Consider the following 24,571-nt stretch of genomic DNA (forward strand, 5'->3'; position numbering starts at 1 on the left):
GGGAAACCTGGAGGACTTTTGATACTGGTATCATTTCACCTTCCAATACTGTATACTTCAAGGTCATTCAGCGGTACTGTGATCATGGCATCCTCCGATGATTTCGGTCTCCCACAAGAATATTCCCTCCATTTCGGTTATCCTTCCGTCGCCCACTATCTGGGTCTTCGCTCCGCGACCGGTCTCTCCCCCAAAACACCATCGCAAGCGGCAGCAATATCGACCGGAAGTTGGTTCGGGTGCTATATCACCTTTGATGATGCAGGACATGGATCGCAAATAATAGGGATGGGTCGAGTGATTGGAGATGGCGGCTGGTATTTTCATATCGCGGACATGGCTATTCATCCTCAACACCAGAAGAAGGGGCTCGGAGATATTGTTTTGAAAGTGTTGCTTCAAAGGATTAAACAGGAGGCACCAACGGATGGCAAGCCTTATATATCATTATTTGCTGACGAAGCTGGGAGACGACTATATTTCAAAAATGGCTTCGTTGAAGCAGCCCCGGGACAAATGGGAATGGTCTTGAAGTCCTAGACCGCAGGGCTTTTTTATAAATAGATCTATGAACAGGAATATAAGCTCCTGTGGTGATATTCATATTCATTCTCTACTAAGTTACCGAAGAATGATTTTGACCCTCGACAGCCTCGGATGGGACGTTTTTTATGTATCGTGTCAACTGGTTGTCTTCCCCACAAAGACTCCCCACTTTCTCTTATGAACTGCCCCCGCTTTCTTTTGGTATAAGCGAACTGTTCATAGTATCTAAATCGTTGAAAGCATTAGATACCCTTCAATGAAAATGGAGAAAAGAAAATTCACGGTCGCACAACAGTACGCAGGATCATTTCCAAACGTACTACTATGAGTCAAGTCAACTCTGCACAGCGACAGCTGAAGACTTCGTCATCGGCAGCTTGGGGGGCTTTGATACGACCCCCACATGCCACATCTCTTCAAGCTATATCATAACCAATGTCTGCACACATCCAGAAGGCACACATCGACCCATTATTTTTGTCTTCTGGTCAGCTTTTCGCTATGGCTCCTCCCTTTCATGCCGAACAGATTGGGTCTCTTATGAGACCACAAGAGCTCTTAGCTATTCGCTCCACTGCAGGGTTGTCAGATACTTACTCTCGAATAACCAACGAGGTTCAAAAGGGGACAAAGGCAGCGATTGCAGAAGTCGTTGCAAAGCAACTCGAACTCGGAATCCGACCCATCACGTCAGGGGAGTATGAGCGAGACAAATTCTATTCAGGATTTTTTGAAACCCTTGATGGCATGCAGGTATTCAAAACTATTCCTGTCCCCGAAGGATTCAGAACCAATTTTCCAACGATCAAAATACTGCAATCCCAAGGCATCAAAACTCGCGACTCTGTCGTCGCAGTGGATCGCATTCGACGCACCCGTAGTGCCTACATGTCAGAGTGGCGGTCCTTGCGTTGCTTGATTCCACATGATAAGTGGCGAGAGTGCAAATTGACGATGCCACCAATTACCCATAATCATATGCAGGTGCGATTATCCCCTAATTTTTGTTTAGATCATCTCTTGTCTCTTTCCAAAATCATGGTCGCTTATCAATTGAAGTAGATGGCCGTTGGCACAGCATATAGCCCGTCTGTGTATAATACCAATCGAGAGTATTTCCAAGAGCTTGCTAAGGCGTATCAGGAAGAGTTTAAGGAGCTCTATGACGCTGGTCTACGATCCATACAGATTGATGACCCTAACATGTTGTTTTTCGTGACAGATGAATTTCGTTCTGGCTGTGTGGCCGATGGGATCAACCCCGACGAATTGCTCGATGAATACATATGGGCCCACAACCAATGTCTGGCTGGAAAGCCCGATGATCTACATGTGGGATTGCATCTCTGTCGAGGCAACATGAGTGATTCGACACACATTATAAGTGGATCTTATGAGCGCATTGCTAGGAAAATCTTTACCGAATTGGCATACAATACATACTATCTCGAGTATGTATAAACATCTATAAGTCTTGAGCATGGCTTTAGGAGTGTCAATGCTAAATATGGATAGGTATGACACGGAGCGGGCGGGCGACTTTGAGCCCCTGCGCCACTTGCCAATTGGTAAGAATGTGGTTTTGGGTGTAGTGTCTACAAAGTCGCCAGAGCTAGAAGACTTGGACGAGCTTGTTAATCAAGTACACGTTGCGGCCGAGACTATCGCACGTAGCCAAGGGAGGAGCGTGGAAGAAGTTATTGAGACGTCGCTTGGAGTCAGTCCTCAATGTGGCTTCGCTAGCATGAGTCTAGGAGGAGGACGCGGTATGACGATCGAAAGGATGTGGGAGAAACTGCTCTTGGTCAAGGAATTAGCTGAACGAATCTGGAATTGACGAATAGGACTACGTGTTCAAGTCCCCGTGTTGATATCGTTTTTGGCGCCTTATCTTGATTGCCAAATGCGAACTTAGCGAGATGGATGGAGTTCATTTTATTGCCATGGTCGCTCGTATGCATCCGTGGGAACGGGGTGATAACATGACGATGTAGTTGACATGTCATGTCCTTGGTCGCAGGTACTGAGTGCCGATCATGAACCAGCCAAGAGAACCGACGAAGTAGGGAAATCCTGCAGATGCTTGAATGGCTGAAGGCTCTGGTGGATCTTAAAACTCGCAGGGCTCATACAGTACATGTACCAAATTGGCATAGTAACCTTGCACGCCCGAAGTTTTCCCGGTAAAATCAAGTCCAGTGATTTTGAAACGCGTTTAGATAATCTCACGGGAATTTTAAGATTTGTGCATAATGAAAGTGCACTTGCGGATGTCAGTATGTCAGTGGGGAATGGACGTATTCGTATCCGTGTGAGAACGGAATTCCGGTCTCCGTAGAAAAGCCGAACATAAGATGCTCTCAGACGCAATGTAGGAAATTTATGCAGAGCTAATAAGGGGCTTGCGTGTCGAAACTAGATTACCACTGGTACATTCACGTGGGTCGCTTAACGATTCCCCTGCGTGATGCATGACGAAAGAAGTCATGATCGTCGTTGCACAAGGAGAGAAACGGTTCTCATCCCGCTCGTCAGCCGAGAGATCCGCGATTCTGCACATCTGTGGATAGAAATCGCGACCTCGTCTCCGTATATAATGATCGCCATGTAAGCTTTTGATCAAAACACTATTTCTTCAACTCCGTACTGGCAAGACAGCTTCATCTCCCTTAGTCTATATCTTACATCTGACCCGGAGAGATGCGTCTGAATACTTCTATTGCTGTCGCGGCCTCATTGTGTCTGGTGGAATCCATTCACGCGATCAACATCATTTCATCCAATGATGATGGATGGGCAGAGGTCAACATTCGCGCTTTCTATAAGTCGCTAAACTCAGCTGGCCATGTCACTGTTGTATCTGCACCTGCTGAGAACCAGAGCGGAACAGGTTCGCCACTGCTTTGTACCCGAATGATTGTACTTTACGACTAAGACAGAATATTGAATACAGGATCCAGCCAAAAGACACCAACGGTGCTCAAAGCGTGTGAATTCGATAGCTGCCCAGCAGGAAGTCCTGCCATCGGGTACAACGCATCAGAGCCTCGTCTGAACTATGTGAATTCGTATCCAGCAACTTCGATCAAGTATGGCATCAACTCTATTGGGCCTAAATTCTTCGATGGAGTGGCTCCTGACCTAGCAGTTACGGGTCCGAACGTAAGATTCAAATGAAATTTGTTGAACACATGACAGGGCTGATATGGATTGTACTTAGGTTGGCAATAACATTGGACTGGAGGTCTATTTCTCTGGAACTGCTGGAGCCGCCACCTACGCTTCTTACAATGCTGGTATCCCGGCGATTGCATTCTCAGGTGCAACTGGCTCTCAAACCGCTTGGAATGCTTCTTTGGATTTCCCACTTTACAGCGAAGTTTACGCCGATTTGGCAGTTAACGTAACTGACACGCTGATCGCGTCGGGCACGCCTTATCTACCTAACGATATTTGGCTCAATGTCAATTTCGGATCTGTTTCTGATTCGGAATGTTCCGATGCAGATGATTTTAAGTTTGTTTTATCGCGTATCCACACTGCTATTCCCCTGATCACTCCTGACGATGTGACTACCTGTGGTAGTTCACGTTTGCCAAGTGAGCTGGAAGTGTCACTGGAATCTGGGTGTTACGCAAGCATCTCTGTGGGTCTAGCTAGTAAAAAGGGTGATGCCAATGCCACTATGCAGGAAACTGTTATGAAGAAACTCAGTGGCATTCTCACTTGCCTTGATTAAATTAATGGACATGCACGTGTACGGATTATCACCTGTCATACACCGTGTGGATGCACATATTGAATATACGATTTTCAAATTAATTTCAAGCTAGAGGATTGCTCAAAAGTAATGTGTAGACGTTGTGCATGTGCAAAACGAGGAAAGAATAAGCAGCAACTTGCAATAAACGATCGTTAAACCATTCCGTGGGTGCGAATCAACTTATGTTCGGCTGCGTTGATGTGGAGTAGGAGATTAATTAACCTCAACTTATAGAATAAGTGAAACTCCCGCTCAAGGCGAATCAGTCTCATCACGTAGGCCACGAGGAACACGTCTGTAGAGAAACCTGTATTCATGTGGAGCAACAAGCGGACTTTAACCTCCTTTTGGCATGGAAAGCCGTTTTTGAAATGGTTAGTCGCCGAGGTTGCAGATCTCAGCTATTAGCCACAAATCCAATTCCCATCGAGCGTTATAATATGTGAGAAAAACAAAAATCAAACCAAAAACGAACAAGTTGCATACCTTGATACCCAGGATTTTGACTGGGTCAAGTAAATAAATAGGCTACTCTGACACCCGAAAGCCCGCTTTCAACTTCTCAACATTGATCTTTTATTCTGCAACCCTGTCAAAAATTATGGCATCCAAATTCTGTGTATATCTCGCAGCTTTTTCTTCCTTCGCAGCCCGTGGCGTCGCGAAAGAACTGTCTCGTCGAGATATCGTTGCTTCTGATGAGATTGTGGGATTCGATCAAATAGTCCCTTCAGGAACGGTCGGTGATGTCTATCTGGCTTATCAACCTTACTTGTACGTTGTCAATGGCTGCGTTCCATTCCCAGCAGTAGATGAGGATGGGAACACGAAGTAAGTGACTGCTCTTTCTGACCTGCCCTTGAAACGGAATATTAAAACTAATATATATAGTGCTGGATTGGCTCCCGCAGGAGCATCCGATGGCGACTGTAGTAGCAGCACAGGCCAAATTTATGTCCGAGGAAACAGCTCTGGCGACTACTATGCGCTCATGTATTCCTGGTACATGCCAAAGGACGAGCCTTCAGATGGTATTGGCCATCGTCACGACTGGGAAGGGGTGATTGTTTGGCTATCCGATTCTAGCAGCACCACCACAGACAACATCATGGCCGTGTGCCCTTCCGCTCATGGAAGTTGGGATTGTAGCACGGATGGGTATACGGTAGATGGCACCGCACCATTAATCAGATACTACAGTACGTGGCCTATAGACCACTGCTGTGGCCTCACAACTACTGTGGGTGGTACGCAGCCGTTGATCGCGTGGGAGTCACTTCCGACAGCGGCCCAGGATGCGCTGGACACGACTGATTTTGGCTCCGCTATTGTGCCATTCATTGACGCGCATCTTTCTACGAACCTCGCAGATGCTACTTTCTAGTGAGCTGTCATTGAAGGGAATTTACACGTTGAGGCATGTCTTTTTTCAACTGCCTGAAATTTGGCATCCCCGTCTATCAACTGGAAATTCATATATCCAATATGATTAGACCGGGCCAATATGTAAATAATCCATTCTAAATTATGCGCAATTTTTGGTCAGACAATGATGAATGAAAAGAAATGTCAATATAGAGATCTATTAATCTATTGAAATATAAATAGGGGCAAAGACGCGCAGTTGGGGTAAACAGGAAAGAATTAAATTGAGTTAATGACCGTGTGATCGGAAAGGGGTTTGAAACAATGCAAGTGTGAGAGAGAGACGAAGAAAAGGAAAGCAGCGATTGGGCTATCACTAGTAAATGAATGATGGGGATGGGAAGATGCAATATGGGTAGAGGAAAGGCAGGGTTTGACGAGAATTTGGCGAGAGCTTCCTTCATTCAGATCGAGCACTCTTTGTCTTCTTGCTTCGCAACTTCATCATCAAGAAAACCAACCCATACGAGCTGATACAGAAGAGTGCCGTAATTCCAGTCTGATGGATGAATTAGTAAGGAAAATTGAAATAGAGATGGGTTGAGAAACTTACATCTCTCCATGCGTAGTATTTTTCTTGGATATTGAACGTCTTTGCATAGTCTGCACCGGTCGAATATTGGCAGAAGGAGCATTTTTCAGTAGAGTTTGAGTCCAGGAGATATCCAGCTTGGGATGACAGGAAATCGGCCATGTATTCACCACACGTTTGGCCAGACGGGGCACTAAACGTGACGTACTCCGAGGGCTCACACTTTACCTTGACGTCCCAAAGCACCTCACCCAAAAGGCCTCCAACAAGATAGGTGAAGGGATCAAGGTAGTAGATCCAGTACCTCCAAAACGGTTGCATCTGACTATATGGAACGACGACGCCACAGAAACTTACCAACCCTGCTCCAATAAGCACAGGATTCATCACAGCAGCAAAGTACTCATTCGGAGCATATGCTGCAATGGCTTGTCCGATTGAAGTGTACAAAAGTTCATAGACTGCGGAAATAATTAATCAATGTTAATATAGAGTATTATTGCTTTTGGGAAAGGAAAAGGCTTACAGATCATTTGAAGGTAGAATTGACCTGAAACCCTTGATACCAGGGGGAACCCGACCGTGAAATAAAAGCATAGGAAGTAAAGCGTGGCGCAAATTATCAGATATGGAATTTCAGTAATAGCCTGTGCGCCAATGAAAGCAAGCCAGTGATATGTCTTGGACTAAAAGGTAGAATCTGATAGTTAGCAGTGGCCAGAAAGGGATCCATAGATGAAGATTGACTCGAACCTTCTTCTCACGCGTCTCAAATATATCACGATTTTGTAAAAAAAAGGGCTGCATTTGGTTGATACACCCAGGTGCAACAAAAATGAAATTGAAGATGGCGAAAAGTCGTAGTTGTAGGGAGAATGTTCCCTCTCCAAGTTTCCAAAATGTGAAACCACTGAAGAGCGCGGCGAAGATGTGAAGAACAATTTTATTCCACATATAATCCTTGAAATCATCAGTATGCGAATTGCTTCAAGTATTGAATAAATTTAACGTACCGGAGAGCGCCAGATTTGGATAGTAAGGCGCTTGGATACCAGCTTAAATTGGTACCAGTGAGAGGTAGCATAATTTGCTGTATCCTCCACGTAATTGGGATCGCTGAGTCCGGCCGCATTGAGAGACTCAAGCTCCTCCAAAGCACGTTTACGCTCATCAGATTGATCCCAAACTTCGACCCAGTCAGTCTTCTGGGCTCCATTACTTTGGACAACTTCAATGATGTGCTCGGCTGGGTTCACATCGGGTGGACACGGTGCTCCATTGCGAGAGAAGTAATCCAATATCTTGTTTGAGTCCTTGCCAGCTAAGATTGGGACATTAGAATTACGCAAAATATGTACCGTGATAGTTGAGCACTTACTTTCACCGAAATATGTCATCCTTCCACCCTTTGCGAGGAGTAAAAGGCCATCAAAGGCATCGAAAAGGACAGCCGACGGTTGATGAATAGTACACTGTAAAACTGTCAGTTTGGCCTTTTCATATTCTCCAGACTTGAGAACCTACCAAGACTGCTTGCCCACCATCGACTAGCTTCCGTAGAAAGCGGACAATATTGTATGCACTCTGGCCATCAAGTCCTGAAGTAGGCTCATCCAAAAACAATAGAGTAGGCTTTGCCACTAGCTCAACACCCAGAGTCACGCGTTTACGCTGTTCAATACTTAACCCAGCACCAGGCACTATAATATATTAGCTTCGAAGGAAAAAAACGAATCATATGGAGGAAGACTTATCTCACCTCCAATAAGAGCATCACTAATCTCTTCCAGCTCCAGCAGGTTGATTATATGATTCACATAAGTGATTTTTTCTTCGTGTGAGACGGTCGATGGCTGTCGAAGAAGAGCAGAGAATACTAGTGCCTCTTTCACAGTTGCTGTTTTTTCATGCACATCCTGTTGTTCACAATAGCCGGTGGTACGCTGGAAACTGATGCCTTGAGGCCGACCATCGATGAGAATTGACCCAAAGATTTCACCAGAATCTTTCCGCTGTGCAAGAACATCCAATAATCTGTTTTGTGAAAGATCAATCAATTCGAAATTTTAATACCTGAGACATGGTAAGAATGGAACGTACGTTGTTTTTCCAGCACCAGAAGCTCCCATCAATGCGACCAAACTCCCTGGCTTGACAAATCCAAAAACTTTATTTAGGAGTTGCTTCTTCTCGCCATGAAATGGGACGTGGTAATCGAGATTGTTCCAGGTGAACGTGGACTGTTTTACTGCGCTTGACAACGCTACCTCATTGACTTTTTGCTTAGCAGCAGGCTTTTCTTCAATGACCTGCGGCTTTCTCTCACTGCCACGCTTGTAAAGAAGCACAGAAGAGCCACTCTGACTGTTGCGCAACTCAAACCCTAACGAGGTAGCAAATATGAAGAAAACCCAAAAGCCAATAAGAATGCCAAAGCTTCGCCAGATATGGTGGAATGAATAGCTGTACTGCTCTCGAATGTAGGCTTCTCCGCTGATCACACCATTCGTGCTCCCTGGAACAGAGCAGCCCCGGTTAAGGGATACTGAGCTCGAGTAGCCTTCTCCGTAGGGAATGTAGTCAGGCTCAATGCAGTTGAACTCTCGGCCGACGAACTCATTTGCCATTAGAGCCTCAAATGCATATGCTCCTGGGTTGAGGTAGAAGATCCAACGAAACCAAACGTGCATTTTGTGAAACGGAATGAGATAACCTCCATAAACGAAGAAGACAGTGGAGAGCAGACCCGAAATCTTGGATGCATTTCCAAACTTTTGGCAGACTGCACCTACTGTTCGGAAGAGCTGAATGAAGCACAAATTCTGAGCGATAATAATAATCCAGTAAGTGAAGAACCGCCCTGCATCCATCTGAAGAGCTGCCATGAAATATAGAATCAAGGAAAAACATGTCACTTGGAGAATAACGATAGGTATATCCGTGATAGCATTGGCAATACAGAATGCAGTCGGTCGATAGAATCCGAATCGTTTCTGGCGAAACAATATTGGCCGGCCCATGAATGAACCTGTCGTCTCCGACATAGACTCAAGCAGAAAGTAAAGAATGGGAAAGAATAGAACACCCGGGCGCAGGAAAATCGAAGAGCTGTCTTCTGCGAGATTGTAGAAGAGAGACCCACATACCAACGCCTGAAGAATAGCCGAACAGACTCGGACGATCAAGGAGAATTTGTCGCCCCATATTATCTGGAATTGTCGAAGCACACAGGAGTGAACTTGATTCCAGATACCAGCGGTGTACACACTGTCCTTTCGAGGAAGATGATGCTTTCTTTTTTCGCTTGATACAGCAAACTTAAGATCTTCTGTCTCATAAACAAGTTTTTCCGGAGATTCAATAGAGCTCTGTTGATCCCGGCAGATCGAACTGTTCTGATATCTAGATTCAAACTCTTCTGGTGTATTTGGAACTTTTCGTTCCCAACCAGGCCGAACAAGACGCTCTGTCAAAACCGTAACGGATGTGAGATAATCGGCAATATTAGCACCCTTGGGACAGTCAAATCCCATATCTTCGAAATAGCGCCTTGCCAAAGTGCGAGGACCATAGTAGGTGACTCGACCCTCGGCAAGAACGAGAATTTTATCGAACTCATCAAAAATGCCATTTCCTGCCTGATAGGTTGTTGCGATGATGGTCTTGTCGTTCTCATCCGCTTGACGACGTAGCATTCGAGCAAACTCTACAGCAGCTTTGGAGTCAAGACCGCGAGTTGGGTTATCCCACATTTGAACTGGGCTTTGTCCTGCCAGAACCTCTGCAAGCGAAACACGCTTACGTTCGCCACCAGAAACTCCGCGAATAAATTCATTTCCAACAAGAGTTTTCTTCGTGTGACCGATGCCCAATGAGTCCAGGATTTGGTTACGCTTTTCCTGGATAAAGTCGCTGCGATTGCTGAGCTCTTCCGGTCGGTCTTTCGGAACCTTGTTTCGAAGAGCAAATTTCATGGTTCGATTCACGGTCAGAGTTGGGAAATGAAGATCATCTGGAGGAAGGCTGTCAGCGATATTGGTAATTACCTTGTAGGGCCACGCAGAGTATACCTTCGTTATTGAACATGATTTGTTGGCGAAATTGTTGGGCGGCTTCGTGGTCCATGCTTCCATAACGAGTCTCTCCACTTATATCATCAAATGAGCCCCGGTCGTTGGAGAGGACTCGGAGGAGCGAGGTACACCCAGATCCTGGACGACCTAAGACCAGAAGCTGTGTCTATTAGCTTTTATATCCAATGGTGCGGGCTTGTCTTTATCATGACATACCATTTCCCCGGGCCTTATTTGGCCAGTTACATCTTTCAAAATGGTCTAGATATTTCAGTTAGATATGAGAGCCTCGGATTCCGAAAGGTCATGCCTCACCCTTTTGGGGCGCTGATTCCGTCTAAACAGGCCTGCAAGCTGACGCGGATTCACTTCTGACCATAGAGTGTTTCCCAACGCAGCATCGGGAGCTGCAACCCGAACATTGAGATCTCTGAATGTGAGAGTTAACCTCTTTCGAATTTTCTCTGTCCTGTCCTCGACATCTACTGGCGTCAATGTGCCAGACGAGAGTGTCGCCATGATGAACAAGCTCGTAGAGTTGGGCCCTTGACCAATTCTCACAAACAATAGACTATGTTCAAATGGAAAGAGAGGTAGAGTCCGAATATGAAAACACCTGGCCTTCAATCCGATTATTATGACTGTGGGTGGCTTGTTTTCTTAAGTTGGCTTTCCAAAAGCTGGGATTACTTGTCTATATCCGTACTCGGAGATAGGTGGATCCCTGATATTTCCGTGCTCCAATATTGAATGAGCGGATGGACCGTATCAGATAAATGTGGAGTAAATCGGGCCGGAAATACAAAACTCGATATTTCGGGTTTATCTCCAGCAGCTGAGTGGAGTTTCTTTGGCACTTTGTAGAGGGGATTCTCGGATATAAAAGTTTGTTTATTTCGATTGCCAATCAGCTAAATAGCTAGCGCGCCCTTGTGAAGCAGCTATCCCCACAATATTCCAGGCTTCTTCTGCCGCTTGTCTGCACTCGCAAGTATTCTTAAGTCCGCCGAGTTTGGGTAGGTAGGACTTGAGCAAACGTAATATGACCGTGTCGGGATAAGCACTTGAAATGGACGAAAGGGTTGGCGGATATTAGGTGGCGAATGATAACTTTGCATGTGGATGGAAATCGAGCGAACGTGCCATTCAGAGAGCAAAGTTTCGTATATCTTTGACTTGAATATTATAAAGATAATCCATCATATCAAAATCCCACGAGCATTCTCCGTTCGGTGATTTTAGACCGAGTAATGCCCTAAAAGACTGATAAAGCCGGTGATGGAAACCCGCATTTTCATTAAACATCATTTATTTCATTTCCTCTAGTTTGATTTTTTGCAGTGTTTGGTCATGGAAAACCACCGCCTGGTACAAGTGGAGGATCGGTCGGCTGATATACAGAAAAGAAGGCCTCGAGATCCATGGTCGAAAAATCAAAGTCCCATCCCATATCCGATTGAGTAAAGTCCAGCAAATCTTCAGTCGACCCACCAGAATGACCAGTCTCAGGGCCTTCGATCTGAGGAAAGCTCAAATGCGAAGAAGGCACACCGGATGACAACCCCGGGGCTGAACTCTGTTGAAAGCCGAGGCCATTGAATGTCGGTGAGCTATCATTAGCAAACGTGTGCGGAGGAGCCCGGGAACTAGTCCCAAGGGTTTGCGTATAACTCTCTCCATGTTTGCGACCAGACGACCATTCATACGACGGATTGATCTTTTGGAGAGTTGTTTGAATCGCAGTTATGGAGCTTGTGATGGGATCACCTTCTCTCATCGTGGACAGAGTTTGTAAAGATGCATAGACCCATGGCAAATAAGAAGAGGCCGCATTAGGGTCGTGGACGAGATCATATATCAATGTGAATGCGGAGCTACTAAGAAAATACCCATGGTATCGCAGTTCCTGTTATAGAGGTTCTATTGTCAGCACATTTTTATACCAATGTCGGTAGCGTGGAGTCATAGTACCCTGACAAGATCATTCAGACGAGATGCTTCGCTCAAATGGTGAATCGTCTTTTGCGCGGCGTTTATCACGTGATGACAGGCTTCATTTAACCAGGGCGGAATCTCAGCCGGATGGCTGGATGGACGACCACCCGCCTGCTGCGCTGCCAATTTTCGTTCCCGTTGTAGGTGTCCGCGGAATATAAGGAAAGGCCGAAATGTAAGGAGCAAAGTGTGATAGTATACTGTGTAATTTAGCGTTCCGTTGATTCTAGAAGTATTGAAAGAACATACAGGTTGTGAATATTGTCTGCTGAACACCAATAGAGCCGGTCTGGATCGCACTGTCAAGGCCAAACCCCAAAGTCTGGCGTGTGAAGAATTCGTGATCTCGAAGATCTTTATGAATTGAACGTGCGACGCGCCACATATGCAACAAAGACTCGTGGTGTTGACCGTATATCTCCTCCGTTGAACGAGATATGGTTTTGCAGAGATGAACTAGTACCCTGACAAATGGATCACGAGAATATTCGATTGCAACATCTTTTAATGCCAGAGAGCTGGGACGGCCTGTATGGAAACAAAACCAACTGTTGACGTCAGTCACAACCTGGAGTATACTAACAATTCAACCGGTAGACATACGTTTCGAAAAGATAAAGAGACCAAAAGGTTATACGACGAGCTTCAACCATCTCTGGAGTTTGCACCTCCCCATACGGGACTTCTTTGTGTAGGCCAGCGGCGAGGGCTTTACGGGCAGCCGATCCAAGTTGCAAGAATGCCGAATTTGGCCGACCCTGCTCGTTTTGATAATTGGCGTAAAGGCTCAGGGTTCGTTAGCTAGGTTATCTGCGAGGGGCCACGGGGGACATATCATAAGCAAGGAAACTTGAACAGTTTGAAGATTCACTACGTCATCGTATGATCTGAGTAATGCCTTGACGCGTTCATATAGAATATCTCCCCATGCGTAGTATTCCGTCCCTAAGGACGAAGTTGCTAGAGCGAGTAGAATAGTTGCTTGTGACAAAGTGTCGGGATGAGAACTTGGGGATGGATTGTAAAGTCGCAGCAGGCTGTTCTCGAAAAAGGCCCGTGGGCGAAATGGCATCATATTGTAAAGAGAAGAAAGAAAACGCGAGAGAAACATTTTTGCTGTCTCATACGGCAGAAACATCACCGGAAGATCACCAGGACCTGATCTGCCTGTCTCGTGAGTATCTGGAGTGCCGAAGAAAATACGGCGGAAACTGAACAACTCCAAACCTGCACCCGCTTCATCTACTCCGCCAGATGGGTGGGGATGTGCGGTGGAATTGGAGACCAAGTCCCGATAGATGTGTTGCATGAGTGCGAAGTGCGAAGTGGCTCCATAGTAAAGCTGCATTGGGCATGATGGGGAGGCCATGTGCGTCGCTGAAACACTATTGGGGAAATTCTTCATTATTGACGAACTCCACTGCCTAGATGGCTGTGGAGAGGCAGAAGGCACTAGACGCGTTCGGTCCTTGAGATTGTCATCCTGATACTCATGTTTCCTCTTGCGGTGTCGAATGAAACTTCGATACACACAAGGCGTATCTCGCCGCTCACACGTTTTGCAACTGCCGATATCTTGTTAGAGATCAAGACACGCACCAGTCGTTTGGTTACATAGGTGAGCATAGGAAGGATCAATCATGAATACACTCACGGATTTAAGCCATTGCAACGGATCTTGCGCTTTCGGCACTCTTCACATGCCTTAGGGATGCGCCAGCCGGGGCCTGGGGAGCCGGGGCCAGGGGAGTGAGATTCCTCCGTCATATCCGACAAATATCCGAAAAAATGCCAATCTCAGCCTTGTAGACCCGACTCTGGACGTGATTTTAGCCTTTGGGGGTTTTGTGTACTGCACTTCGTTTCTCCGGTTGACCCGTGTATATCCGAAAGATCACGTGATACACTCCGCGTGGAGACCTATCTTGGATTTTCGGCTCCACATGAGATTAAAATACCATTCTGCAAGTCTTGCCCTAAGGGGATTATCCGAATATGTATGTCTATGAATGACGGAATACAATAGAACAAAAAAGAGAAATGATATGGTGATCACGTATCACGCGTGAATTGAACCTAAGACACATCTGTCGAGTAAATGTTTCTGAATTAGTCATCAGCAAATTTCAAGGGGGAAAAAGAGACAAGCAGCTGTTTATGTGACTGGAATCAATCTCGAAGTACAATATATGTACATCAATGTCTTTATGCTTTATGTTTGGATTGCCCTTTGACAACCCTGAAAAGATGTAGAATGTAGTATAGCTATATAGAGCAGGTTCTGGGTGGGTATGTTTGTATATTTGGGCGTTTACTTAGTTTGATCCACTCTTGGGTATAGATTAATTACGGATTGGTCTGAGAGTAGATATCCGCCTACATATATATAGTAGAGCTTCCCTCTCTCTTTCCTCTTCTTTTAATCTTGTTATGTATTCGTTGTTTCTGTACCTTTTCTCCATACCGGTAGAGACGTAGGTGCTCTATCACATAGAATGCTCAAGTTTGAAAGTTTACAATTCGTTTGCTATATCTACCGCCTACGCACACTGGGTTTGCACCCCTCAAATAATGTTGCATCGAGTGGAAAACCCCGGAGTCTCTAACAAGTCTTTACATCTAAAATACTTGAAATCAGACTCGGATGAGACGAGGGAAGGCTGATTGTGAAAAACGCTGGATCAAGTGGGGTATTCGACTTGCATGGTTCATGAAAGGGTCAGGTGAGAAGGTTCAGTGGCGCTTGACCCATGCAGTGTCGATCCTAGACGAACTGTCAGGCAACCTTCACCAGAACGCCAGCATCTGTTTTGCGAATGTGAGTACCACTGCTATAAAACTTGATTGATAGTATACGAGGCGCTAACAGTGAAAATAAGACTAAATAAACTGAGATGGATTTAGACAACAGATGTCAGAATTTATTTTCCTTTCCAGGTTTGAAGAGAAAGCCAGAAAGCACAAAGAGCAGCTAACCCGCCGGCAGTTCTTGGAGCCCCCACGATCATCTAAGTCTCCACGGGGCATCAGAATTGAGCTTATCCCGTTCTAGCATATGAACCCAAATTTCAGGTTTGCATAGGAGTGATATCTCTGCATATACGCATCAGGCACTTGAATGAGCCGAATATGACTGGACTGGGCGCCACAGAAACGCCATTGGTCCAATTTGCCAAGAGACGCATGTAGATCCCGCCTGTCATAGCTGCTTTGTCCACAATAGTGCACGAATTAATCCCAATAGCTTGCGCGTGATGTGATGGGTTTGCATAGACAGGAGCTAGCATGAGGAGGAAATCTTACTGTTGATGCGAATCAAAGTGCACGGCCGGCTAAAATCACCAAAATCCAATTCCAGCGACGGGGCTGCAAACAAAATGACATGTTGAAGCTGCATCAAACCAGAGTAAAGTGCGTTGGCAAACAGAGTAGCTGCTCAGCTAGCCAGTCAATTTTCAGCTATCTCGCCGTCAAGAATATTTTCCAGTCCAATTTTCAATGTTGAATACCCTTATAATTTAATTTAGCCAACGCGCAGAGTAGCCATTCTATTTCTTTCGAGGGAAAAGAATATATCATTCAACAAGTTTCAATGATGTGGCTCTTTCCACGCTTGTGACCATGCTACTGCTGCGAGACAGTGCAATTGCGCTGTCCTTATCATTTCCTTTTGCCGTTCCATATCCATTTTGCTCCTCGACAACTACTTTCACCCTTTCTGGTGACTAGACCATTACCTCTATGAAGACTGTTACTTCTGTATGTCAAGCATCTATATCGAAGCGCAAGACTTATTGAGCCAGGCTGATGTGTAGAGCGATCAGGCCAGCAGTATAGTGACCGTGACTGAAGTACCATCGGTAAGTTGAATCAAGCTTTCCAACATCCACTGTCACTGTTCGCTGATCACTTCTTAGGTGACCATTGAAACGATCACTACCACTAGCTACAAGCCCACCGCCATTGAATACCTGGTGTCGGCCACAACTATAAGCCATGTCGCGACATTTTCCCGCTTGAAAAGCGCAAGCCCGTACAACAAACTGCAGATGACTCGGCATCGTGCCCAACTGCGCACACGGTGTCGATAATTCTGCCAACACAAACGGGTCTACCTTGCACTGAGCTGGTAATTGGCTCATTAGATATATCGTAAGTTTCTCGTCTCTAAAGAATGGTAAAGATTTGCGTTGCTACATGGTACATTAGTACTGAAACAAAAACCATCACTACTACCACACGCTCAACTACTTTCGTCCGTCCGACAACTGCAGTCACGGCAACAGAGGAGTGGATCCTACCTACCCCAAGCGCATATAAGGGTATTTATTTCCCATCACCAGCTTATATAGTGCTCACTGACAATTATGTTCGTAGGTGTCAATTTATACCAATATATCAACGACTACTTCTACCCCGATGGAGACCAGGGATGCCAATACTGTGGATATTGCGGGAGTGGCTTTGAGACAAGCGATTAGAATGGGAACTGCAGCTACTACACTAATGGCACGACTCAGGATATAAACTTCCAGTCTGGGAACTACCCGTCTTATTCGACAATTCTTTGCCAGTTGCCGGGAGAGGCAGAAGCCACTGACCGTGGACAATGGACGGTTGTCTTTCAGGGCTACCTCCATGCCACTCGAACCGGAAATTACACACTGGCCCCGACTTTAGCTGAAGACAATGCTCTTTTCTTTTGGCTGGGAGAAAAAGCATATTCCAATTATACAAAAGATAACGCGGATGGGGGTGTAAGCGGTACACAGCCAACGGATTTGCCTCACACTTTTTCTGTTCCAATGACAGCTGGAGAGTTCCCGCCCGTCACTTTCATCTACGCAAATGGATACGGGCCTGCTTTGAAATAACTGACGATTGCCAAGTCCAATAGGAACAACGTACCCCACGGACTTGGACTTCTTTGTGCCCCAATGCCTGGACAGCCCCTTCATTCCTTGATAGTTGGGCGCTGGTTCAAGTTCCGTCAACAACGGGTGATTACTTGGTTTTTGGGGGGTTGAGAGATACCAATGAACTGGATTGGAATTTCTTCTGGGACTCATCCTATACTGTCACATCCTTACACAGACGGCCTTTTACTAACACCTCGAGGAATAAAGGTTTATTTGCTATGTTTTAATCATGAGGTTGTTCCAATTGTCCCCATTTGTTGTTCATTCATTTGTTGCTTACTCATTTGCAGCGAAGAGCTAGTAGTCTTATAATATATTCTAATAGTATCAAGTAATAACTTTCATACTGTGAACTTGAAGCTCGTTGCATTCTAGCCATCGGACTTATAGTGAAATCGAGTATAGATTTGAAGAGTAGCAAATCGCAACAACGCGATCAATGGCTCCTGCAGTATGAGTTTAGTCATCCTCAGTCGAGGTTCCATTTGCTGCCAATTGATCACACAGATGAAGCGAAACGCTACGCCACTTTGGAGTATCGACAAAGGTTGTATTAATGAAGATCCCCGTGGTAGAAATTGCCCGATCGAAAATATCAATCTTCTTATGCCCAACACTTGTGCCATTCGATACCAAAGTAAAGGGGACATTCAAAGTGCCATTTGCATCCTGGCTATCAACGATCTTTGCGAAGACTTCATAGGAGCGAATCACTTGACCGTCAGATTGGTCTTCCATCAGAACAATACGGTCGATAGCAGTTGGATAGTCAAGAGTGATACTATACTCCCCATTTTTGGTTGATGAATGGACTGCATTTGAAGTAGCAGGTTTGCCGTAACAGGAACCAATGAAATCACCGAGCTGCCTGTAGCGAGCTGCATAGCTGGCGGGAATGAGACCACTCCGATCAGGAGTGAGATCAAGCTCTAGTAGACAATTGCGTCCAACCGTCTGGTGGTAAACGTCGATCATTTCTTCAATGGATCGCAACGGCTGATCAACGCCGAAAAACCACCTATCATCGGTCTGTAAAGTAGTATCGCACTCAGCCGGACAGAAGTAGGGACTTGTAGAGTCCCCACCGTCGTTTGTGACACCACTAAACACGAAGTATTAGTGTCGGGAAGGAATCGAAAAAAATATCTTTCATGGGGTGTCATACGTGGACCAGTTCTCCTCTGGAGCTTGCCCAGCTTCCGTTCCAATCCATCGGACTATGAATGTATTAGTACCTTGTGGCAATATCGGGTGATTTGAAGACGCTTTACAGAGTCAACGTACTAGAATTTTCGGACAAACAAGTGCCATTAGTATCACATCCATTGAAAATGACTGCCTGGGGCTGAGTCTCCTCCAAAAGAGCCTGAATTTTGTCCTTCTGAGAGCTACTATATCCGCCATCAAACCATATCTGTTACATGCAATAAGAGTTGTCAGTGGTATGTAGGCTTGTTTAGAACGAACTTTTTGGCGTTGCCCACTTCTGTTAAATTTCCATAGTTCTTCCATAGATCGCTCAATTGGTCGTAAACAATTTGGTCATATGTGCTGTTTGTAATATTCACTTGACCAGGAGCCCAGGTGTTGGGACGGACATCAGAGTTTTGCACATTCAGATAATTGTTCACGACAACGCTGTAATAAAATCCATGACCGATGTCATATTTCTGTGCAGAATCCACAAAGCTCCTGACAACATTCTTACCACGCACGGGAGACTGAGCAATTGTGTAGTTATAGGAGACGGTTTGATTTTCTCGGTCTTGGAATGTCACTTCGCTGGGCCAAGTTGTGAATCCACAATTATGCTTTGCCACCAAAGTAGCATACTTTGCGCCCAACGCGGTAATGGTATCCATCCACGCATCTGTGTTTAATAAAGTTGGGTCAAACAATGAGGTATTGGGGACAAGATTGGGCACATTATTGCAACCGTCGATGCTGAGATAGGTGGCAATCTCAAAATGAATCAGAACTCCGATCTCTTTCTCCTGGAATTGAAGTTGCTCTTTTGTTGGTAGTGCGATTTTTGAGCCATCGATAGGAGAAATTCGATAATTTGGTTGGTATGCATTAACGAAGCCACCTGTTATAGCACAGAAGCTGAACAAAGTACCGATATTGAGCCACATTACTTATTACTCGTGCCTGGAAGTTCCTCAGCTTGATACTATCGTTATTCAGGTGCGGAACCTTCCTTTCCTTTTATTAGCAACTTGCTTCTGTATGGCAAGCTAGAAGTAAGCTTAAGCGATCTTTTAGCAATGTAACCTATCCACTCATATTTTTACCGTAGCATCCTGGCTTGAGTCGGGAGCGGGGAAGTAGATAATAGAGGTGATCGACATGATCCGTGCCAACACTCTAAACAGCCCCTCTCATTCCCCTCTATTTGGAGTCCTTGCATGAAGTCGAGAATTACCCGCGGACCGGAAAAATAAGACAGAAATCGGCATGGTAAAAGGGAAATACTCTTTGCTCGGATAATTCTGATGCCTACTTATTTTTAAAATGCCCGACTGGCTGCTACGTTTCTCATTCAATTCACGCCTCGCCATTTCACCACAACAATGGACCGCATGCCCCCTCCACGACTCTCGGACACGGGCGCCCAGTTCTCGAGCGTGCACGTTTCCTCGAAGTTATTTTTCAAGAATACTTTCAAGCTACCTTGATTTCCCACAAAGGCAGAAGCTCTTATATCCCTGACATTCATGCGTGGCACTGCCCAGTCGTGAATCACAGACCGTATTGCGACAGTCATGATACCACGACCATGATGCGATGGTGCCAAGTAATCTAAGGATATTTAGAAGTGGTTCATCTACATGAGAATGGGCAGCGTGTGCGACGAACCTCCGAATTGCCAAACGATACTTTCATCTCCGCCTGGAATAGCATTATTTCGATCTTTCGCAGCTTGACGTTCGTCGCTCCCCGGGCGAAATTCATAAAATGAATACCTAACAAGACCGATATCACCAATGAAGACATCTTTCAGAGGATCACCGTCTGGGGTCTCTTCTGTTACTTCGCGAATACAAGTAAATGGACATTTGTCGAAAACGCGGGCATTTTCTCCGTTGCGAGAGGGTTCTTGGAACTCGCATACTAATGACTCAACAACCTCTCGCATTTCGTCGCGTTTGCCGTTGCACCAGGATTCTGCATGTTCCTGAAGATGAGGGTATGGGGGACCCTCGAGGCACAAAGCTACTGCTGGATGATTCAAAATCCGGATCCTCGCTGGTATCCCATCCGCGATTGGGTCCGACCGATGTGGGGTAATGATTATGTGCGAGTGTGGAGCTGCGAGCCGCAGATACGGTTCATTCGTGGTGGAATTGAAACATAGCGGCATATTGAACACGATCACTATTCCCGCTGAAAGAGCTTAAGGTGGTTTGGAGGGAATTGGGGGGTCGTGAAAGTACTTATCAATACACACTCTCCTTGTCTGAGTCATAAAGATGACTCTGGTCAGAGCGGATGTCCGTCGGGATTTGGCCCCACTATTAGGGAATTTACCCTTTTTGAAGTAAGCATAGTCATTCGGGACGCCTTAATGATAACAGCAAATGGACGCCTCGGAGGTAGCAATTGGCCTGAAATGGCAGCCTCAATGTACCCCCTTTTCCTCATGGGCAGTTAATGCGAAGAAATGGAGGTTTCGCCATCTGCAGTCGATGTGGGAATTATACCTCCGAAATCAAAAGATCCAAAAAAAAGAGATTCAAGGCAACTAGGGGTTTTACGAGACTGGCACAAAATAATTCCATGTCAGCGAGAACAGTCGGTGCCTTAAGAACTTAATGTAAAATTGACATCTATTTGCAGTGAATTCTGATGCTTGATGCTCATATTGTTCACTTTGTACACTTTCTAGGTCGCATGAGGGCGGTGGGGCCGATAATCGGACGGAAGATCGCGAGAAAATTTGACGTGCAACACTGCAGCAAACAACCTTCACCCAAAGCTTAACCTGAGTCTAAAGGGGCAAATCCAATGCAAGCAAATGAATTCTGGCAACATACTGCTATACGTTACTTCCAATCTTGAAGTTGTCCATTCAGCCCTCCAGCTTGTCAAGCACATCACATCATTTTATCTCTCGTATTGTGGAGAATCGCGGAATTTGAGGTCTCCAAACAAACGGTGAAAGCCTTCTATACATATACTGAGGCCTCAAAAATGGAGTCGCAGCACCTATCGAACCTACCTGCAGAGGTCATGGAATCCCAGCTATCTATAATTGACCTGTTGACGGCGATGTTCCCATCTCCCGGGGAGCTTGATATTCCCGAATCTACAACACAATGTATTGAAATATTGAGACATTGGTGTGAAGACCCAATTTCTGCGCCTCCCAAAATACCCTCGAACATGGCTCTTGCCGTTACTCTGCCAATTCAAGATGGGGCGAAATCAATTCAAGTCAACATTTCAGTGCCACTGAAATGCGACAATCCAGAGGAAATTGACCAACCGCCCTCATTAAATTACACAATTCGACAACCTGACTGGATGACGAAAGCCGAAGTGGGAAAACTAGCCACCTCGATGCCGAAGGATGATGCTTTAGAAGCATTTGAATATATTCAATCGGAGGCAAATGGTTTTCTAGCAAGCAACGATTCCAAAACCAGAGAACTGGAGGAAGCAAGCCTACAGAATGATTCAAAAGAGCCAATAGTCAGAGTTTGGTTTTATTTCCCATCCTTATCCACTCGTAAAAAGAGAGATGATATGGTAAATTTAGCTCCTGAATACTCACTGACTGGCTTTGTGCTGGCTGGTAAGCCAGGTGTTTTATGTCTTGAGGGTATATCGACGAATGTTGATGCTTATATGAGCTTTATAAAGACCCATTCATGGGGCGATATTCCGAGCCATCAGAAAAAAGTCAGCGAAAGGTTTCGCCAAACTAGTGGAATCCAAAGAGCGTTTTCGGCAATGGAGGAAATCACTGACTCGCTGGGAAGTCGAGGCGGCCAGAGAGCCAATAGAGGTGATATGCAAGCACTTGAAGCGTGGCTGGGGACGAAAGGGCTACAGGAGGCCTTTGAGAAAGTCATTTTTTAGGATTGCAGGAATTTTGGAGTAGTTATACTCACTAGGACACACAAACTTGGAACTACATAATCCATTGCTTGTCGGTGTTTCCATCTGCACTTACCGAATGTCATGGATATCCATCCACAGCATTAAGATGCATGAGTGTGCGTATAGCTTGAGTATATGAAGATCTGCGCCAGAATGCATGCGGTTCTTCCCTTGTCATGAACACCCCCAAAGACCTGGTCCTGCCCTCACATATAATCTATATGCCGGTGACGGGCCGCTAGCGGGACGAGACCGGCTTAATGTTGGTCGGCGACTTTGTTTGGGTAATTTTCATGGGTAGGTCAAACTCGGTATCGTAAGACGCCGATCACATCCTTTCTGCCTGAGGCTTCTAATTGCTCACCCGATTGGGAAATGCTTGGGCCGGAATCGGAGACAGTCAAAACATGCGCCACCATACCGCTGTCTATGAATGAGCAACTTTGGTGACAAGCATTGGGCCCTAAAGACATGCAAACCGATAAACCGTTTATTTATTCGACATTTAGCTGAAGTTCCTGATATCCCACTATACCCACGACTGTAAGTTCAAGTTGCGGGGAACTCAAAACATTTACATGCTAGAGATGCAGATACAGTATATACTAGATAGTACCACCCCAGGCTCCCTAAGTTAAATATTAGTAGTACCTAATATTCACGCATTTGTAGTATACCCATGGATGTAGTAGATCTATCCATGATCAATTTCTGTGATCCGGTCACCTACTCACATGTGCAGTGATACATAAATGTTGCAATTGCCATTTGTAGGTAGCTTCAATTTATACCAACTGAAAGAATAAAACATTCGATTTATGGACTATATATCAATCTGACTAGTACAACTAGATACAGGCAACTTGTTCTAAGAAATATGTTTGTGGCATCTCATCCCTGTTCTAGGCTAGGTTCCTTTCAAAGAAGTCGGCCAACTGGTTGTACCTGTCAAAAAAAAAGTCAGTGATAAAAGTGTGTAAAAGTGTAGGAAGCAACTCTAATGATGACCTGGCAGCCAACTTACCCGCGCGTGTACTCCGCTCGGCTTTTTACTTGCTCTAGATTAGCCCGGGCACCCATCCATCCATGCCACTGTTGTTGAAGGAATGTGCATTAGTATTGTCAAAACAGTTTCATATGCATGGGTTTTCACTTATTTTCTAATAGACAACGTACCATGCTTGGATAGGTCTCAACATGACCTCCTCTTCCCTTCGTGATCACCTCTGCGTACCCGCCAACCACCTCCGCTGGCTCATCCTTAGAGGCTAAAACAATATGGGGAATAGTTAAGCTCTGGGCATCAGCTATGTCCATTGCACTATAAGTAGGTCAGTAGAATGTTGCGCTTAACGAATAGTGATCGCTGACACACCCGGGATGAACTTGGCCTGATGCAGCGAAGGGGCTGTTGGCACTAGAAGCGAGGGCAGTGACCTGGAGATATTAGCGAAGTATACCATCAATCAAATGCCCATTTCAAGTCTCACCTTTCCACCCCAGCATAGGCCAAATGCACCCCACTTCCCAACATTCGAAAAAGAAGCTTTATACTGATCAATAGCGTGAATCAAGATGTCGACATTTTGAGGAACATTGGCCTTTGTTGCCAAAAAGCGAGTCATCACCTCACGCTTCTCCTCAGTATCAGGCGGGACAACTTCATGAGGTAAGGCATCTCCGTCAAAGAAATCCGGAACTAGCACTATGGCATTTAATCGTTGGGCTAAAAGATCCGCGCCTTGAAGGGTTTGACTAGCCAGCCCAAAGATATCATAGACGTCCACCAAGCCTATATTAGAGTTCGAATCTCCGGTAATATCTGAAATTATCTCAAATTAGTCTTACCTTGGAAAAAAGTAAACAAGTCTTCGGATAATAGAATGGAAACTTACAGGTTTTGAGGCCAGCGAGAACTTCGTATCTGCCTTTTGGAGTATACTCCCCCGAAATTACAGGGGGTATAGTGCGACAAGCTTCACAAGACATCTGGCCTAGAAACTCAGGTTAAATCGAATTTAAAAGTGGTTTTCGTCGTAGGAGCCTGATGTTGGCGGGCTTGAGTTATTTATGCCCGCACCGGCTTTCTTGCAGTTCCCGGAACCGGCTTCGCTGGGTTCATTATTTAGTCAACATCTGGATGATATTTAGAGATACTAGTGGCAATAACTTTTTTTTGATTGGCCTAGGGCTTCTTTTTCTCAAATATAGC

The 24,571-nt window shown here is 45.4% G+C and overlaps 11 protein-coding genes across 11 annotated transcripts; 5 read left to right on the forward strand and 6 right to left on the reverse strand.

Annotated features, from left to right (window-relative positions):
• Positions 1-84: 84 nt before the first annotated feature.
• On the forward strand, positions 85-540 carry N7478_007364 (GNAT family N-acetyltransferase; the record flags this gene model as incomplete). The annotated part of the gene is made up of 1 exon (XM_056923578.1): positions 85-540. The coding sequence occupies one exon, from the start codon at positions 85-87 to the stop codon at positions 538-540; it is 456 nt and encodes a 151-aa protein (XP_056781615.1).
• Positions 541-981: 441 nt separating this feature from the next.
• Positions 982-2,383, forward strand: N7478_007365 (cobalamin-independent methionine synthase II family protein; the record flags this gene model as incomplete). The annotated part of the gene is made up of 3 exons (XM_056923579.1): positions 982-1,530; positions 1,609-1,997; positions 2,062-2,383. The coding sequence occupies 3 exons, from the start codon at positions 982-984 to the stop codon at positions 2,381-2,383; spliced, it is 1,260 nt and encodes a 419-aa protein (XP_056781616.1).
• Positions 2,384-3,246: 863 nt separating this feature from the next.
• Positions 3,247-4,285, forward strand: N7478_007366 (5'/3'-nucleotidase SurE; the record flags this gene model as incomplete). The annotated part of the gene is made up of 3 exons (XM_056923580.1): positions 3,247-3,436; positions 3,500-3,708; positions 3,767-4,285. 3 exons carry the CDS (start codon positions 3,247-3,249, stop codon positions 4,283-4,285), a joined length of 918 nt encoding a protein of 305 aa, XP_056781617.1.
• Positions 4,286-4,910: 625 nt separating this feature from the next.
• N7478_007367 (NPP1 family protein) lies at positions 4,911-5,693 on the forward strand (the record flags this gene model as incomplete). The annotated part of the gene is made up of 2 exons (XM_056923581.1): positions 4,911-5,140; positions 5,201-5,693. The coding sequence occupies 2 exons, from the start codon at positions 4,911-4,913 to the stop codon at positions 5,691-5,693; spliced, it is 723 nt and encodes a 240-aa protein (XP_056781618.1).
• A 441-nt stretch (positions 5,694-6,134) lies between these two features.
• Positions 6,135-10,858, reverse strand: N7478_007368 (putative ABC multidrug transporter; the record flags this gene model as incomplete). The annotated part of the gene is made up of 12 exons (XM_056923582.1): positions 6,135-6,233; positions 6,288-6,727; positions 6,793-6,952; positions 7,020-7,226; positions 7,280-7,587; positions 7,645-7,738; positions 7,791-7,966; positions 8,026-8,300; positions 8,367-10,278; positions 10,337-10,499; positions 10,556-10,600; positions 10,655-10,858. The coding sequence occupies 12 exons, from the start codon at positions 10,856-10,858 to the stop codon at positions 6,135-6,137; spliced, it is 4,083 nt and encodes a 1,360-aa protein (XP_056781619.1).
• Positions 10,859-11,687: 829 nt separating this feature from the next.
• N7478_007369 (Zn(II)2Cys6 transcription factor) lies at positions 11,688-14,101 on the reverse strand (the record flags this gene model as incomplete). Its single annotated transcript, XM_056923583.1, has 6 exons — positions 11,688-12,245; positions 12,311-12,534; positions 12,584-12,852; positions 12,938-13,092; positions 13,206-13,899; positions 13,989-14,101. 6 exons carry the CDS (start codon positions 14,099-14,101, stop codon positions 11,688-11,690), a joined length of 2,013 nt encoding a protein of 670 aa, XP_056781620.1.
• Positions 14,102-16,125: 2,024 nt separating this feature from the next.
• Positions 16,126-16,332, reverse strand: N7478_007370 (uncharacterized protein; the record flags this gene model as incomplete). The annotated part of the gene is made up of 1 exon (XM_056923584.1): positions 16,126-16,332. One exon carries the CDS (start codon positions 16,330-16,332, stop codon positions 16,126-16,128), a length of 207 nt encoding a protein of 68 aa, XP_056781621.1.
• Positions 16,333-17,712: 1,380 nt separating this feature from the next.
• Positions 17,713-19,388, reverse strand: N7478_007371 (Glycoside hydrolase family 29; the record flags this gene model as incomplete). Its single annotated transcript, XM_056923585.1, has 4 exons — positions 17,713-18,355; positions 18,419-18,470; positions 18,538-18,644; positions 18,721-19,388. The coding sequence occupies 4 exons, from the start codon at positions 19,386-19,388 to the stop codon at positions 17,713-17,715; spliced, it is 1,470 nt and encodes a 489-aa protein (XP_056781622.1).
• Positions 19,389-19,795: 407 nt separating this feature from the next.
• N7478_007372 (GNAT family N-acetyltransferase) lies at positions 19,796-20,617 on the reverse strand (the record flags this gene model as incomplete). The annotated part of the gene is made up of 2 exons (XM_056923586.1): positions 19,796-20,055; positions 20,113-20,617. The coding sequence occupies 2 exons, from the start codon at positions 20,615-20,617 to the stop codon at positions 19,796-19,798; spliced, it is 765 nt and encodes a 254-aa protein (XP_056781623.1).
• Positions 20,618-21,447: 830 nt separating this feature from the next.
• N7478_007373 (DUF1115 domain protein) lies at positions 21,448-22,338 on the forward strand (the record flags this gene model as incomplete). The annotated part of the gene is made up of 1 exon (XM_056923587.1): positions 21,448-22,338. One exon carries the CDS (start codon positions 21,448-21,450, stop codon positions 22,336-22,338), a length of 891 nt encoding a protein of 296 aa, XP_056781624.1.
• A 923-nt stretch (positions 22,339-23,261) lies between these two features.
• N7478_007374 (dienelactone hydrolase family protein) lies at positions 23,262-24,348 on the reverse strand (the record flags this gene model as incomplete). The annotated part of the gene is made up of 6 exons (XM_056923588.1): positions 23,262-23,304; positions 23,384-23,451; positions 23,536-23,680; positions 23,735-23,796; positions 23,850-24,181; positions 24,255-24,348. The coding sequence occupies 6 exons, from the start codon at positions 24,346-24,348 to the stop codon at positions 23,262-23,264; spliced, it is 744 nt and encodes a 247-aa protein (XP_056781625.1).
• Between the last annotated feature and the right edge of the window lie 223 nt (positions 24,349-24,571).

The sequence above is a fragment of the Penicillium angulare genome, assembly GCF_028827245.1.
Source record: "Penicillium angulare strain IBT 27051 chromosome Unknown utg000004l_segment0_segment0, whole genome shotgun sequence".
NCBI lineage: Eukaryota > Fungi > Ascomycota > Eurotiomycetes > Eurotiales > Aspergillaceae > Penicillium > Penicillium angulare.